A 12,625-nucleotide genomic window follows, 5' to 3' on the forward strand; every position below is an offset into this window, starting at 1 on the left:
TGGCCTCTCCTGCAGCCATCCTGAGTCCCGGTCACCCCGGTACCCGCCTGGGGGAGTGCCCCGTCTGCCGATCCTCACCTTTGGGTCCGGGGACACCGGGAATTCCGCTCATTCCTTTAAATCCAGGGCCTCCTGGGGGACCCCTCTCACCCAACAAACCAGGGTCACCTCTGTCGCCGGAAAGACCCTTCATGCCCACAGGGCCGGGGATGCCTATGTCACCTGGGTCCCCTCTGTCCCCAGGCAGACCTGAAAGGCAGAGGAGGAAAGAAAGTAGAAAAACACGAATGAACTCGGAAGAGCTAAATGCCTCTCGGGCCCCTCACCTGGGACAGCACCCACCCCCAGGGCCATCTGGGCCCCAGCCTCCAGGGCTGTCTCTTGGTGGGGGGACCTGGGGGGGATGGCCTCTGGCCTCCACTTGCTTCCTGCCCCCCTTTCCCCCCAAGGAAGCTCCTGTTCTTCCCCAGTTCTCTCACTTTTAGAAAACAAATAATTTCCCCCCTTCAGAGAACAGCGGTGATTCTGCAGTGGAAATTTCACGTTTTTCCTAAGTGACATCTTAGCCAGAACCCCAATATACACGAGGTACGGAGCACAGGCAGGTCTCTCGGCCTGTGTGAACTCTCGTTTGGCACAATGCGTGTCCTGTTTCTGGAACATGTTATGGGCTGAACTGTGTCTCCCTCCCCTCCCCTCCCCCACCAGTTCCTATGTTGAAATTCTAACCCCCAGTTAGGGGAGTGTGCGTGTATCTGAAGGTAGCACCTTTAATTAAAGTGAAATGGGCCCTAATCACATGTGACTGGTGTCCTCATGAGAAGAGACCAGGACCTACACACAGGGGGGGACAAGCACGGGAAGGAGTGGCCAGCTGCTCAGTGTGGGTATTTTCCAGATCCTTCGCAGCTCTGGGGCGGGGGTGGGGGGAGGGTCCTTGGGGCCCAGTTTGAGAACTCCCCCAGGGAAGGGTGGGGCCAGTTCACTTGTGCAAGTGAGGCCAGACCCCTCCCCCTCCATGGGATAGGGGATCCTTACCTCCACGGCCTGGGGCGCCTGGCAGCCCCAAGGGCCCTTCCTGGCCAGGAGCTCCTGGGAAGCCATGCAGTCCTGGTGGCCCGGGCAGGCCTGGCTGGCCCGAGGGTCCTGGGAAGCCCGGCTGGCCCTTCAGGCCCGGCATTCCCGGCATGCCCTGGCTTCCTGTGGACACCAGACAAGCCCCGTGAGGCCGACCCCACACCCTTCGCTGCACACAGGCCATACCTCTCAGGCTCATTCTATACAAACAGGACGCAATTATTTTCTAGACTGTGAGAAGCCCGGAAAATACACAGAAGTATCAAGGGTATTACAGTAGCTCAGGCTGTCCCCCAGGGGCCACCACTGACAGCTTGGTGTATGTCCTTCCGGCCTCTGTTCACACAAACACACCTGGGAACCGAGGCTCACAGACCTCATCCCTCGCTGGGAGCTCAATTTTTGGCTTTTTTCTCCCCAGCTGACATTACCTTTTGAGCATTTTGCCACATTTGATCATGACCTGAGCCGAAACTAAGAATCGGACGCTCAACCAACGGAGCCACCTAGGCGCCCCCCCCGCCCCCAAAACATTCTTCACGTTTTAAACGGCTGCCTGAGTATAGCATCACGTTGTGTGGACACACGCCGTGCACGTCTTTCTTTGCTCTTACAAACGGTGCCGTGAGGAAGCTGATTTTGGAGCACAGAGCTGGGCATTTCTTCGGGAAGGTGCCCTAGAAACAGACTCCGTGGGTCAGAACTGCCTTCCACACACACTACGGCACGGCTTTCCGGCTTCTGCCCCCCGCCTGTCCTGGGGGGCTCACCCGGCGTGGGGCTGGTGCTGAAGGGAACAGAAGCCTGGCAAGGAAGATACCCGTCTACCTGCACGGTGGTGTGAGTGACGTTTCCTTCTCCTGGTGTTCGCCTTCTAATGCGATTTTTGTTCTGTGCTTCTACTTTCCTTTGGGGATTTTGATATTTTTATTATGGATTTTAGCATTCCTCATACATGTTGGCTACTCTTTCTTCGTGGCTATCGTAAAGTTTACTTTGCTGCCCAAATTCTTCTCATTGCTTTTGACATGAAGATTAGCATTCGCGCGGAAATTTAACGCGGTGTGCGCGCATGTGTAGGTGCACGTGTGTGCACACACCCGGGCACGGTTTCTTCCCTTGCTTTTACGTTCAGAATATCCTGCCGTACCCAGTAGTCATGTGAGCATATATCTTCTAGTTTTTAGATCCTAAGTCCCCCAGCTTCCTTCCATTCAGGCATTTTCACCTTTCTTGGACTTTGAGGTTGGCCACATCCATCCAGTGAATAGGAGGAGGGGCCGTGCCCGCCATCTCACAGTGCTTGTCGGGTGACCTTTAAGTGCACCTGCTCACGTATCCCATGACCACCCTCCTGAGTGTGTAGGCCGACCCGAGAGGAGGAGGGACCAGTCGGGGGACGGAGGGGAGGGGCATTGGCAAGAGGGGCCAAGCCGGTCTTGGGCCAACTCAGAATCCGACTTGCCAGCCTGAGTCCCAGTTTTATCTGCTATGTGGGCAGAATGGGGGAGGAAGGTCTGCAAACAGCGGGGCGGATTCGGGGCAGAAGGCTGCAGAAAGTAAGTCTCTGGGAAGGCACGGATGCACGTCCTCCCGTTTTCCAGCTTCACAATGGGATCCGAGGGCACTGTTCCCGCTCTGCTTCTGTCTCTGGAGGGAACAGCTCACGGTGCCGAGGGTGTCAGATGGCAGGCAGCATTGCAGGCGCTCAAGTCTAACCGGGGAGTCAGGATCCTGCCGCGATGCCGTGCTCCATGAGGACGGCAGGTACCTTTACCCGCAAGGACCCTCCGGGCTGGTGAACGGAGGCAGCCCAGCCAGCCAGGAAGGTCACGGGAGCCCAGGCTGCAGGGGCGAGGGCATCCGGGCACGGTTTCGGGAGCGCCCCTTCACAGCAGTGGGGAGTGGGCAGGACACGATGCAGGGGAAGGAGGGAGAACCGGCCGCTGCTACTTCAGCGGCCGCCTTAAAACAATCCGGTGTGGCGGCTGTGCCTCCGGCTTTCTGTCGTGATCCTGGAACTCAGGATTTTAAGCCAACAGCCATTTCCAGAACACGGGCCAAACAAGGAACAACTACCAAGGATCCGCTTCCCTCAGCAAAATAGCATCTAACTCGTGGACCCGCACCCCTACTTCATGCAGGGGTTCCGCTCCGCCAGGCTGCGTCCGGGCTCCACGGGGCCTCGTGCACCCCACCTGCCATGGCCCCACGGCCCGGGCAGGACGGACGACATGGAAACAGGTTCTCAAGCCTCCGATGCTTCTGAGGTCAGAGCTTGTACTGACAGTGTTTCTGCCTGGGCAAGCTGGACACTGAGGTGGCCTCGGCCGTGGGAAACCGTCACACGCTTGAAAGTAAACCTGCCGTCAGTTGCTGTCCTGCTGAGGTGCCTTGATGTCCGCAGGAAACAGTTACATTTAGAAAATCCATCACAAGTGCCCCCTGTCAAGAGCCTGTGGGCAGTTTCTGCAGCCGGACAGCAGCCCCGACTCTTGGGGACACAGTGCCTGCCACGCCTTTAGACAGCCACCAGGGAGGCTGATGCACGTGGTCCCCGGTGTCCACACTCGCCGAGTTACGCCGTGTGTTCCATCCCTACCGGCAGGTGGCCAGGTTGGCAGGGACAGCCCCGGATGTCCTGGCATTGGGTCCCCACTGCTTGATGGTTCTACACAGGCCTGTGCAGCTGATTGGCTGTGCGTAAGAGGGTGATCGTGAGTGTGTGTGAGTGAGAGTGTGTGGGCACACACGTGTGGGTCTGTCATCATGTATGCACAAGCAGGTGTGTGTGCGTACAAATGTGTGGATACACGCACACGAGCACGTGTATATGAGTGTGTGGGCGCATGAGCATGTGTGTGCACACACATGTGTGTGTGTGTGAATTGTGTGAGTGTGAGCACGTGTGTGTGCACTCTAGCCCTCTTAGCCTCCTCCTTCCATTCTTTGGGCCTCCTCCCCGTGGGTCTCTAGGGGAAGCCCGGCCCCCACGCTGGGGGTTCTCCTGGCCAGCCGACAGGGCAGGCGTGATCAACATGGAAACCCACCTGCCCCGTCTCCCCTCCCCGCCCCAGCCCCAGGCCTCCTAGAACCTGACGGGCTCCCCCAAACACCACTGCTCTCCTGAGCTTGCTGAATTCGCCTGCCTGTGGACAACCGGCTTCACCCGCCCGGGTGTTCGTGTAAAGGATGCCGGGCGAGGTCTGATGGCACTGGAGGACGGGACGCCCGCTCCCTGCCCCACAGGAAGCCCCTTCCGCCCGGGTTTGGGAGCAGACATGTGGTGGATACGCAAAGTCACGGGTCTGCCTGCATCTGGGTATCTGAACAGGAGCACCACTGGCCTGGTGTCTCCCGTGCGCGGTGCACTGAACAGAAATGCTTGGTCTTTAGTGACGGTCGTTCATAGACGGAGGGCGTCTGCGGTTCTCAATGCCAGCTCTGCATAGATTGGGTACTTCACTCCTCAGCCAGCAGCCTTCCCACTTTGCTAAACGTGCACTGAGGATATTGGGAACACTAAAGTGTTTTACATGAGGGGCGCCTGGGGGGCTCCGTCGCTTAAGCGTCCAACTTCGGCTCAGGTCATGATCTCGCGGATTGTTGGTTCGAGCCCCACGTCGGGCTCCGTGCCGACAGCTCAGAGCCTGGAGCCTGCTTCGGATTCTGTGTCTCCCTCTGCCTCTGCCCCTCCCCCACTTGTGCTCTGTCTCTGTCTCTCAAAAATAAACATTAAACAATTTAAAAAAATTAAAAAGCAATGTTTTACACCAGTCCGTTTTTACACCATCCAGTTAAAGCGTGTCCCAGCTCAGTTCTGTCTCCTGCCTCGCTCTCTTCCCAAGCTTGGCCCTCCTCTCTTCTCACCACCCAAACACATTCCCTGAAAGCACCAGCGAGCCCCCCTGCCCCCCATTCACGCCCTGCTGGAGAGCAGAGGGTGTGTCTCATTAATCTGCACCTGTGAGTCTCAAATGGCCATCTTTCTTGGCTGTGAAAAGGTAAGTCACAGGACGCTGATGACCGTCCTAACCCGCTTCGAAGGAACACTGGTACTGAGCGTGGGGCAGAAACCACGTGTGCTGTGGCTTCTCCTCAAATCCTCAGGAGGGATTTCAGACCCACACTCGGAACCCACGGTGTGGTGGGATCGGGCCCCCCGCTCTCCTCCCACCGCCAGGACTTACCCCGGAATCCAGGTGGACCTCTCTCTCCCGGAGGGCCTTTCAGCCCAGGGTGTCCGGGGAGCCCAGCATCTCCCCTGGGCCCAGGCTGGGCTCCCAGAACTTCTCCGGGAAGGCCCCTGTCCCCTGGGGGCCCGACGGGCCCCGGCAGACCGGTGGGACCTGGGTGTCCATCTGGGCCACGGAGGCCCGCCACACCTTTGGATCCTCGGGGCCCCACGAACCCTGAAAGGAAACACAGGTTAGTACCGTGATGGCCCAAGAGAGGTATAGGAGAGAGGCCGGAGACAGCAAGATTTGCAGTCGGGGGGCCTCGGCTCAAGCCCCGGTCCCATCACCTACCTTGGGACCACAGCATTCTTCCCCCTCCGCCATCTGGCCCCCAGCCCTACCATTTGGCTAACGTGAAGGCCTTTAGAACCACCTGCTTCTTGGATATGAATCTTCCTATTTGATGGGCTCCCTTGTTGATCAAATAATCCCCAAAGAATGGCTTCTACGGACCTTCCAAGTTATGTGTGCAAGTGGGGACGGAGACCCGGGGTGAGAATGACCAGGTCTCTCGAGCCCGAGCTCCACCTCCCCGGTCACAAGTCCCTGACCATTAGTCCGTTTGGAAATGCTCTGGAGGGGGCCAATCGCCCTATTGTTTTCACGGTCTCAACTGTCCACGTCTGGATAGAAGCACGGTGGCTGTCACATGCCAGTGCCTTCCCGTGTCCTCATCCCTGATGTGACCTGACACTGAACTCTCAGAGTGGATGGTCACGTGTCTGTTCAGGAGGAAAGCTTTCTGAGGTCATTACTGCTGTGGCCGTGGAACGCTGGGAAGGGTCGACCCGACAAAAGAGACCCCACACGCGGGGTCCGGGGCCTTTCCCAGGACAAGGCTCGCCACAGCCCGCCTGCAAGATGGGCTGACCCCTACGGCCGTGTCTGAAACACGGAACAACAGATCCGGACTTTATGGGAGTATTAATGAGCGGGACCCAATGCCAGAACTTCAGTGATGTGATTTATTCACAGAAAGTAGAGACTCGGCTTTTATGGAGACGTTCAAAGCCGTACGTGGGCACCGTGGGCTCAAATCGTGGGCACGTGTGTGTATGTGGATCTGACATCCGGAGTAGACTCTGTGTTCTGCAGCCTTCAAAGTTGGGCATTTGGTTTTCTTCTGCATGTGGCACATTCCGTGTCATAAAGAGTGACACGTGTGCAAAATCAGAGTATGCCAGTGCCTCACTTACCCCTTTCCTCCATTCTACCCCGATCTCCTCGTTCACTTACGGGCTCACGTTTCAGTACAGAACAGGCTTCCCATCAACACCGTCCGCCCCCCGCGTGTGCTGGTGACGGGCACATCCCGCTCAGTCTCTACCACCGGAGTGTGCTCTGGACAGCTCACGCCCGCCTGGCTGGCACCCAGCTGGTGACCGGGTCCCCTTCCCACGCAGGGCAAGCAGGTGTTAACAAACTACTGTCCTCTCAAGAAATTCACACTTTGCTTTGGTATGTGTGACAGGACCGAAGTGACCGTGCCCGAACTCCTCGATGTCTGGGTGCCCCCAGAGCAGGGCAACAGGCTGGTCCTCTGGTGCTGGCATGAAAACTCTCCCGTGTTTGTCTCCAGTGCAGGTTTTCACCAGCCCCATGCTGCACGGGGAGCACGCTCCCTCTTGTCGCACAACACGGAGATACTTGTCGCGAAAGGTAACAGGGCGAACGTTCCCTGCGGTCCTGTGTCCCCAAGCACCCCCCGGCACAGTCCCACGTCCGGAGCAGTGAGTCTGGGGGGAAGAGGTACCAGGACTGACCCAGACTGGTCCAATTAGGGTTAAACCAACTGCCAGAGTGTGACACAGGGAAGGGGCAAAATTCAGACAGTCTTTGCCGAACATATCTGCTGAGGGTCTAAACCTCAGGACACCACGGTGCCTGGCTCTGTGCGATCGTCCAGATGTCTGGACTGTTCTGTTTAGTTTCCCGAGACTGGTTTGTAGGGAATGCAGACGAATCCGAATGCTGGAGGTCACATTATAAAGAGACGGTCTGCACTCCTGGGGGCAGTTCTGCCCTGTTCGTGTGGTGTGTAAGGGGACGTGTGGCCTCTGTCTCCAGCTGTGTGGGGGGTAAACTTGCTGGAGGCAGATTTCACTCCTCCCAATGAGTGATTCCAGTAGAGGCTGGAGGGGCTCCTGACCAGGACCCTGCAGGGGACATCTGGCCTTGGGCCAAAGCGACTTCCACAGTCCCTGTTTCAATAACACGATTCTAGGGGCGCCTGGGTGGCTCAGTCGGTTGAGTGTCCAACTTTGGCTCAGGTCATGATCTTGCGGTCTGTGAGTTCGAGCCCCACATCCGGCTCTGTGCTGACGGCTCGGAGCCTGGAGCCTGGAGCCTGTTTGGGATTCTGTGTCTCCCTCTCTCTCTGCCCCTCCCCTGCTCATGCTCTGTCTCTGTCAAAAATAAATAAACATTAAAAAAATGTTTTTGGGGTGCCTGGGTGGCTCAGTCGGTTAAGCGTCCGACTTCAGCTCAGGTCACGATCTCGCGGTCCGTGAGTTCGAGCCCCGCGTCGGGCTCTGGGCTGATGGCTCAGAGCCTGGAGCCTGCTTCGAATTCTGTGTCTCCCTCTCTCTTTGCCCCTCCCCCGTTCATGCTCTGTTTCTCTCTGTCTCAAAAATAAATAAAAGTTAAAAAAAATGTTTTAAAAAAAATAACACGATTCTAAAACTGTGTGCCTCTGCACACCAAGTAACACAGCCATGTCCGTTCACACTGCTGGAGCCACAACTGCGCGGGGCACCTGTGCTTGGGCACACGGGACCGTGCCGGGGGGTGCTTGGGGACACGGGACTGTGGCAGGGGTGCTTGGTTGGGGACATGGGACTGTGCCAGGGGGTGCTTGGGGACATGGGACTGTGTCGGCGGGTGCTTGGGGACACGGGACTGTGTCGGCGGGTGCTTGGGGACACAGGACCATGTCAGTGGGAGTGCCGACACGTCTCCCCACAATCAGTTACTGGCAACACGCTCACTCCCTGCCGTCTTATGCTCTCTTAGCCACCCACGGTTTCTGTAATTCTTTGCCACGTCAAATGTAGATGGAACCATTTGCTCAGACAAGCGCCCACTGAAGAGTGAGTAGGCAGTGGCATGAAAAGTGGACACAGGTGTCCTTTGTGTGGTGTCTGGTGCGTGATCAGCAGATTGGAATGGACGACCGAGGGCTCCATGCCTTTGACAGTCCCAGAAGAGGGGAGCGTTGTGTTGCCCTCAGAATGTTTCACACCAACCAGAGGACATCGCTCTGCACACCCACCTCTTTTCTCCTCCGGGAGCTGCAGGGGTCTCATGCAAACTCCAGCAGGACATTAGTGATGGGAACGTCAAGAATTTAATTTCCCAACCGCAAGAACAAAGTGGTCACTGAGCACACGTTGAAAGCTTCTAAGTGTCCAAAGACAATAGAGCTGGGGCACCCATGCCACACACAGTCATTTCCCGAACCTAAGGGTCGTGTGGGGGTCCGCCCCTGCCTTACCTGGGGGTCCTGGGAATCCTTCACGACCTGGGTCTCCTGGGAGACCCTTGAGCCCTGGTACTCCGTCAGCTCCTGAGGGTCCTGGTATCCCTGGGAGGCCCTTGGCACCTAAGCCAACCGAAGAAAGCAGGACACAGGTCAGAGCCCCATGTGCAACCCCAGCCGGAAATGCGTGGAAGACGGTCAGGTCTAGCACCTGACTTAGCATGGTCTAGGAAATGATGAGGACGGGGAATGTGAATGTAAAATGCCACGTACTTTTCTTAAGTTTATTTTGAAAGAGTGAGAGTGCAAGCGGAGGAGGGGCAGAGAGAGAGAGAGAGAGAGAGAGAGAGAGAGAGAATCCAAAGCAGGCTCCTTGCTGTTGGCACAGAGCCTGCCTCAGGGCTTGATCCCACGAACTGTGAGAAAACGACCTGAGCTGAAATCGAGAGTCAGATGCTTAACCACCTGAGCCCCCCCAGGTGCCCCTCAACACTGGGCACTTCCGACCTCTGGCCACATCCCACTGCAAACCCCACAGACCGCGGCAGCTGTCTTGGTCAGTCGCTACCAGAATTCACTTGAAGTCTTCCCTCGAGTTTGCTGCGTCCAGAGCCAATTTATCCAGATTTGAGAGATGTTGACTTATACTACTTGTAATGAATGTGTTAGACTCAAAACCAGACGAAACCTCACACCAAATAAATGAACTAATTCTTTACTCCCGGACGTTGTTGACCTGAATCCTTTCCCATGGGAAGCAAACTTGAGGGATTTTTCCCCGGGCATCTCTGTCTGTCTGGTCCAAGCCTCAGAGATTCCCTTCCATCAGAGGCTCTCGGAAACCACAGCCAGTACACCTGCCTACTGCAGGTGGCCGGGCACTGGGAATCACCGAGATTCCCTGCAAACACTAGTGAGAGCAGCAGCCTCCTCCCTGCCGGGTGCGAGGCAGCGTGCAGGGCAGGGGCCGGCGAGGGGATGGGCGGGGAGGTCTGTAGGTTCACTAGGGGTTCTAGCTTCTCCAGCTGCCGTCCCGTTAGAGATGCCCTTGAAAGTATGAGGCTGGGCTGGAGCTTTGCCATCACGTAGACGGGGCCAAAGCCAGCCTCCTGGAATTCTCAATATTTTTCTATGTGGGGACAGAAAGATGTCATGAGAGAATTGTGGGCACCCTTCCCTTGGGGCAGGGGAGCAGGGGGCCACATGTGGCACCCCGCAGGCCCCCTCTGGGGCCCCATTCCCTGACACTCCCATCGAGGCAAGGCTGGACTCGGGAGGTCACACGGGGTGAGGACACAAGCTCACCTCTACTCACTGCAAATAAATGCACAGATTCATTCCACTGATGAAACGTCCCCCTCAGATCACCAGCTGCTCAGCACAGTTAAGTGACTTTAAACAGACCCCTACGCTGGGCCGTGGAGACGGGGAAGGCTCAGTGGGGACCAGAAGTCGCTGTCTAACGACGTCCTCGCTAACACATGACTCCGCGGGTCTAATCCTGCCGCTCTATGACGAACGGGGTGGACTCAGACCCAGAAACACAGCAACGTGCTCGTTCAGAACTCCGATACACCTGGGAGCCTGTGACACGAGTGAGTGAGGAACGGGATGACAGGGCTGTGCACAGAGGACGTCCCACGCGAGCACCAAGTTCGACAGACAAGACAGGACAAAACAAAGCAAAAGACACACTTTCAGGTTGTCTGAAGTGAAGGTGCGTGAGGTGAGTCCGTTTCTGAAAGGAAACCACCATGGGGCCTGAGGGCGGGTGCAGCCGAGCCCCAACAGGACACACAACCCAGCACGCGGCCTCTGGGCTGTCCTGCTGCTACGGGGTCACGGGCACGTCCCTTCCACGAGCGGGAAGCACCACAGACCCTTTTGTGCAAGTTCACGATCACCTTCCGGACCGAGGGTTAGTCTGCACCAGACACGTGGACTCTACGAGCTCCTTACAGCTTCATGTCCTTAAAATGCAATCAAAATCCTCCCCTCAGACTCAATTCCTGTGTATTTTGGGCCCTGCTTCCACCCAGTTTCTGCCGAAAACGGTCCCTCTGCAGGCTGCTGACCCCAGGGCCCCGGTGTTAGTGGCCGTGTGAAAGCCTGTGGACAGACAGACGTCCAGAGCTAGAGCAGGGAGGATAATGCAGATAACGGAGTGAGGAAGACACACGCTGGGTCCTCAGAGGACAACACAGGGACATCTAACACTGCTTTCCGTGCATATGACACTTCTGCATTTCGTCCTGTTGTCCCCGGATCCCGCATCACCGTGAGTCCTGGAGATGCCCTTAAGGTCCGGGGACGCACACCGTGAGGCAACATACTTTCCAGTCTGACTGTTGTCTCGCACTGGCTCAGCACCGCACTTCACAGTTGACACTGGACCTCACCCCCAGCGCATCGTTTGCAAAGTGGGAGGAGTCTAGAACGCCTGTATTAGTCCTCTGGTACAGCTAAGAGGACAAAGTTCCACAAGGGAGGAGAGAGATGCCCAAGGCCCCGCTGCCAGTTAGCGTGAGAGCCGGGCCCCACGGCAGGGCTCTGGCCATGTGCCCCACGCTCTCAGCACCGAGCGAGTTGTTGAATGATCGAGGCTCTCGCCTTTGCCCGGAGGAGGACCTGCCCGGGGCCCTGAACTGCTCTGTCCTGGGCTGACGGACACAGACATCTGGGCGTCACCCAGTGGTGGGGCTGCCCCGACCCTGCCCGCTATCTTTTTTGAAAAGCCACACACGCTGCAGGTGGGCGTGGACGGCTTCCCACACTGGGCTCTGCCACTGAGAGCCTTGCTCCAGTCACGCGGGTGCTTGGTTGGGTGATGGGTCCGTGCCAGTAGCCACACGGGGCTGCCGAGATGCACCGCTGGCCTTGTGAACTTCTGTTCCCCTCCGTCAAAACCCAGAACAAACAATCCCCTCCCAGAGGCTCATCCCACAAAGGCTGGGGCACCAAGGGGGAGAAGTGGCACAGAAGCGAGCTTCCTCCAGTCCGGAAGCGGCGGGCCAGTCTCTGCCACTCTTTGGTGCCCACTGAGGCTGGTGCCATGGCGGGGGCTGGGTTCTGTGCAGTAAGAATTCACTCCTCTAGCCCGGGGCTCAACTAGGCGTTAGTCGCCACATGCATTTTCCACGGCGAGGAGGAAAAGGCCGCCTCCCTACCCAGGTGACCGAGGTCTGCGGTCATGTGCCAAGGTTGCGGAATGCGGCAACGTCCAGAGGCGGGGAGGGGTGCAGGGGCAGCAGGGGGATGAGCAAAGGGGCCAGAAGGATGAGGAGGACACAAGGGGAGGCTGGAAGACACCCCGTTTACCTGTGGGGCCTGGGGGTCCCCGTAGGCCTGGCGCTCCCTTGGGTCCTCCGACGCAATCTGGGAAGAGACAGGAAGAAAGACAGACAAGCTGGGGCACGATCATTCACACCGACTCTCACGGCTGTGGGCCCTGCCAAGGTCAGAAGCACCAGCCCTGAAAACCGGCTACCACTCTGTGATCAGAGTAACTTAACGATTTAATGAATCTTGATTCTAACGTAAAGGAAGGTTTACTTTCACCGTGCAATGAATCGGAATATCAGTACTAAGGCCAACAAAGTCGACCCAGTCCAATAAAGCCAGCATGGGGCTGGCGATGCTACATCCCCACATTTAGGGCGACACCTGGGCACAACTGAGCTAGTCTGGGTCCATCCTAGTCTGTCAGTGTGACTGCCTTTCTTGTGTCTGGGAATGGTCACCAGTGGATGGAGATAGCTTGCAATTTCGAAAGGAATTCTTTGACTTCTGCTTTGTGACTTTGAATAGTTTCAGAATTGGCCGCGTGCGTTAG

The 12,625-nt window shown here is 57.1% G+C and overlaps 1 protein-coding gene across 2 annotated transcripts in view; it reads right to left on the bottom strand.

Moving 5' to 3' along the window:
* Positions 1–12,625, bottom strand: part of COL4A2 (collagen type IV alpha 2 chain) — a 174,253-nt gene that overhangs the window by 21,709 nt on the left and 139,919 nt on the right. For both annotated transcript variants that reach the window (XM_086708425.1, XM_086708424.1), the window contains exons 27-31: positions 12,112–12,168; positions 8,809–8,916; positions 5,268–5,489; positions 1,039–1,200; positions 79–249 (exon numbers count right to left, since the gene is read on the bottom strand). In XM_086708425.1, coding sequence (XP_086564551.1) covers positions 79–249; positions 1,039–1,200; positions 5,268–5,489; positions 8,809–8,916; positions 12,112–12,168 — 720 coding nt within the window. The remainder of the gene's footprint in view (positions 1–78; positions 250–1,038; positions 1,201–5,267; positions 5,490–8,808; positions 8,917–12,111; positions 12,169–12,625) is intronic.

The sequence above is a fragment of the Puma concolor genome, chromosome A1, assembly GCF_028749965.1.
Source record: "Puma concolor isolate L17-30 chromosome A1, mPumCon1.1.hap2, whole genome shotgun sequence".
Lineage (NCBI taxonomy): Eukaryota > Metazoa > Chordata > Mammalia > Carnivora > Felidae > Puma > Puma concolor.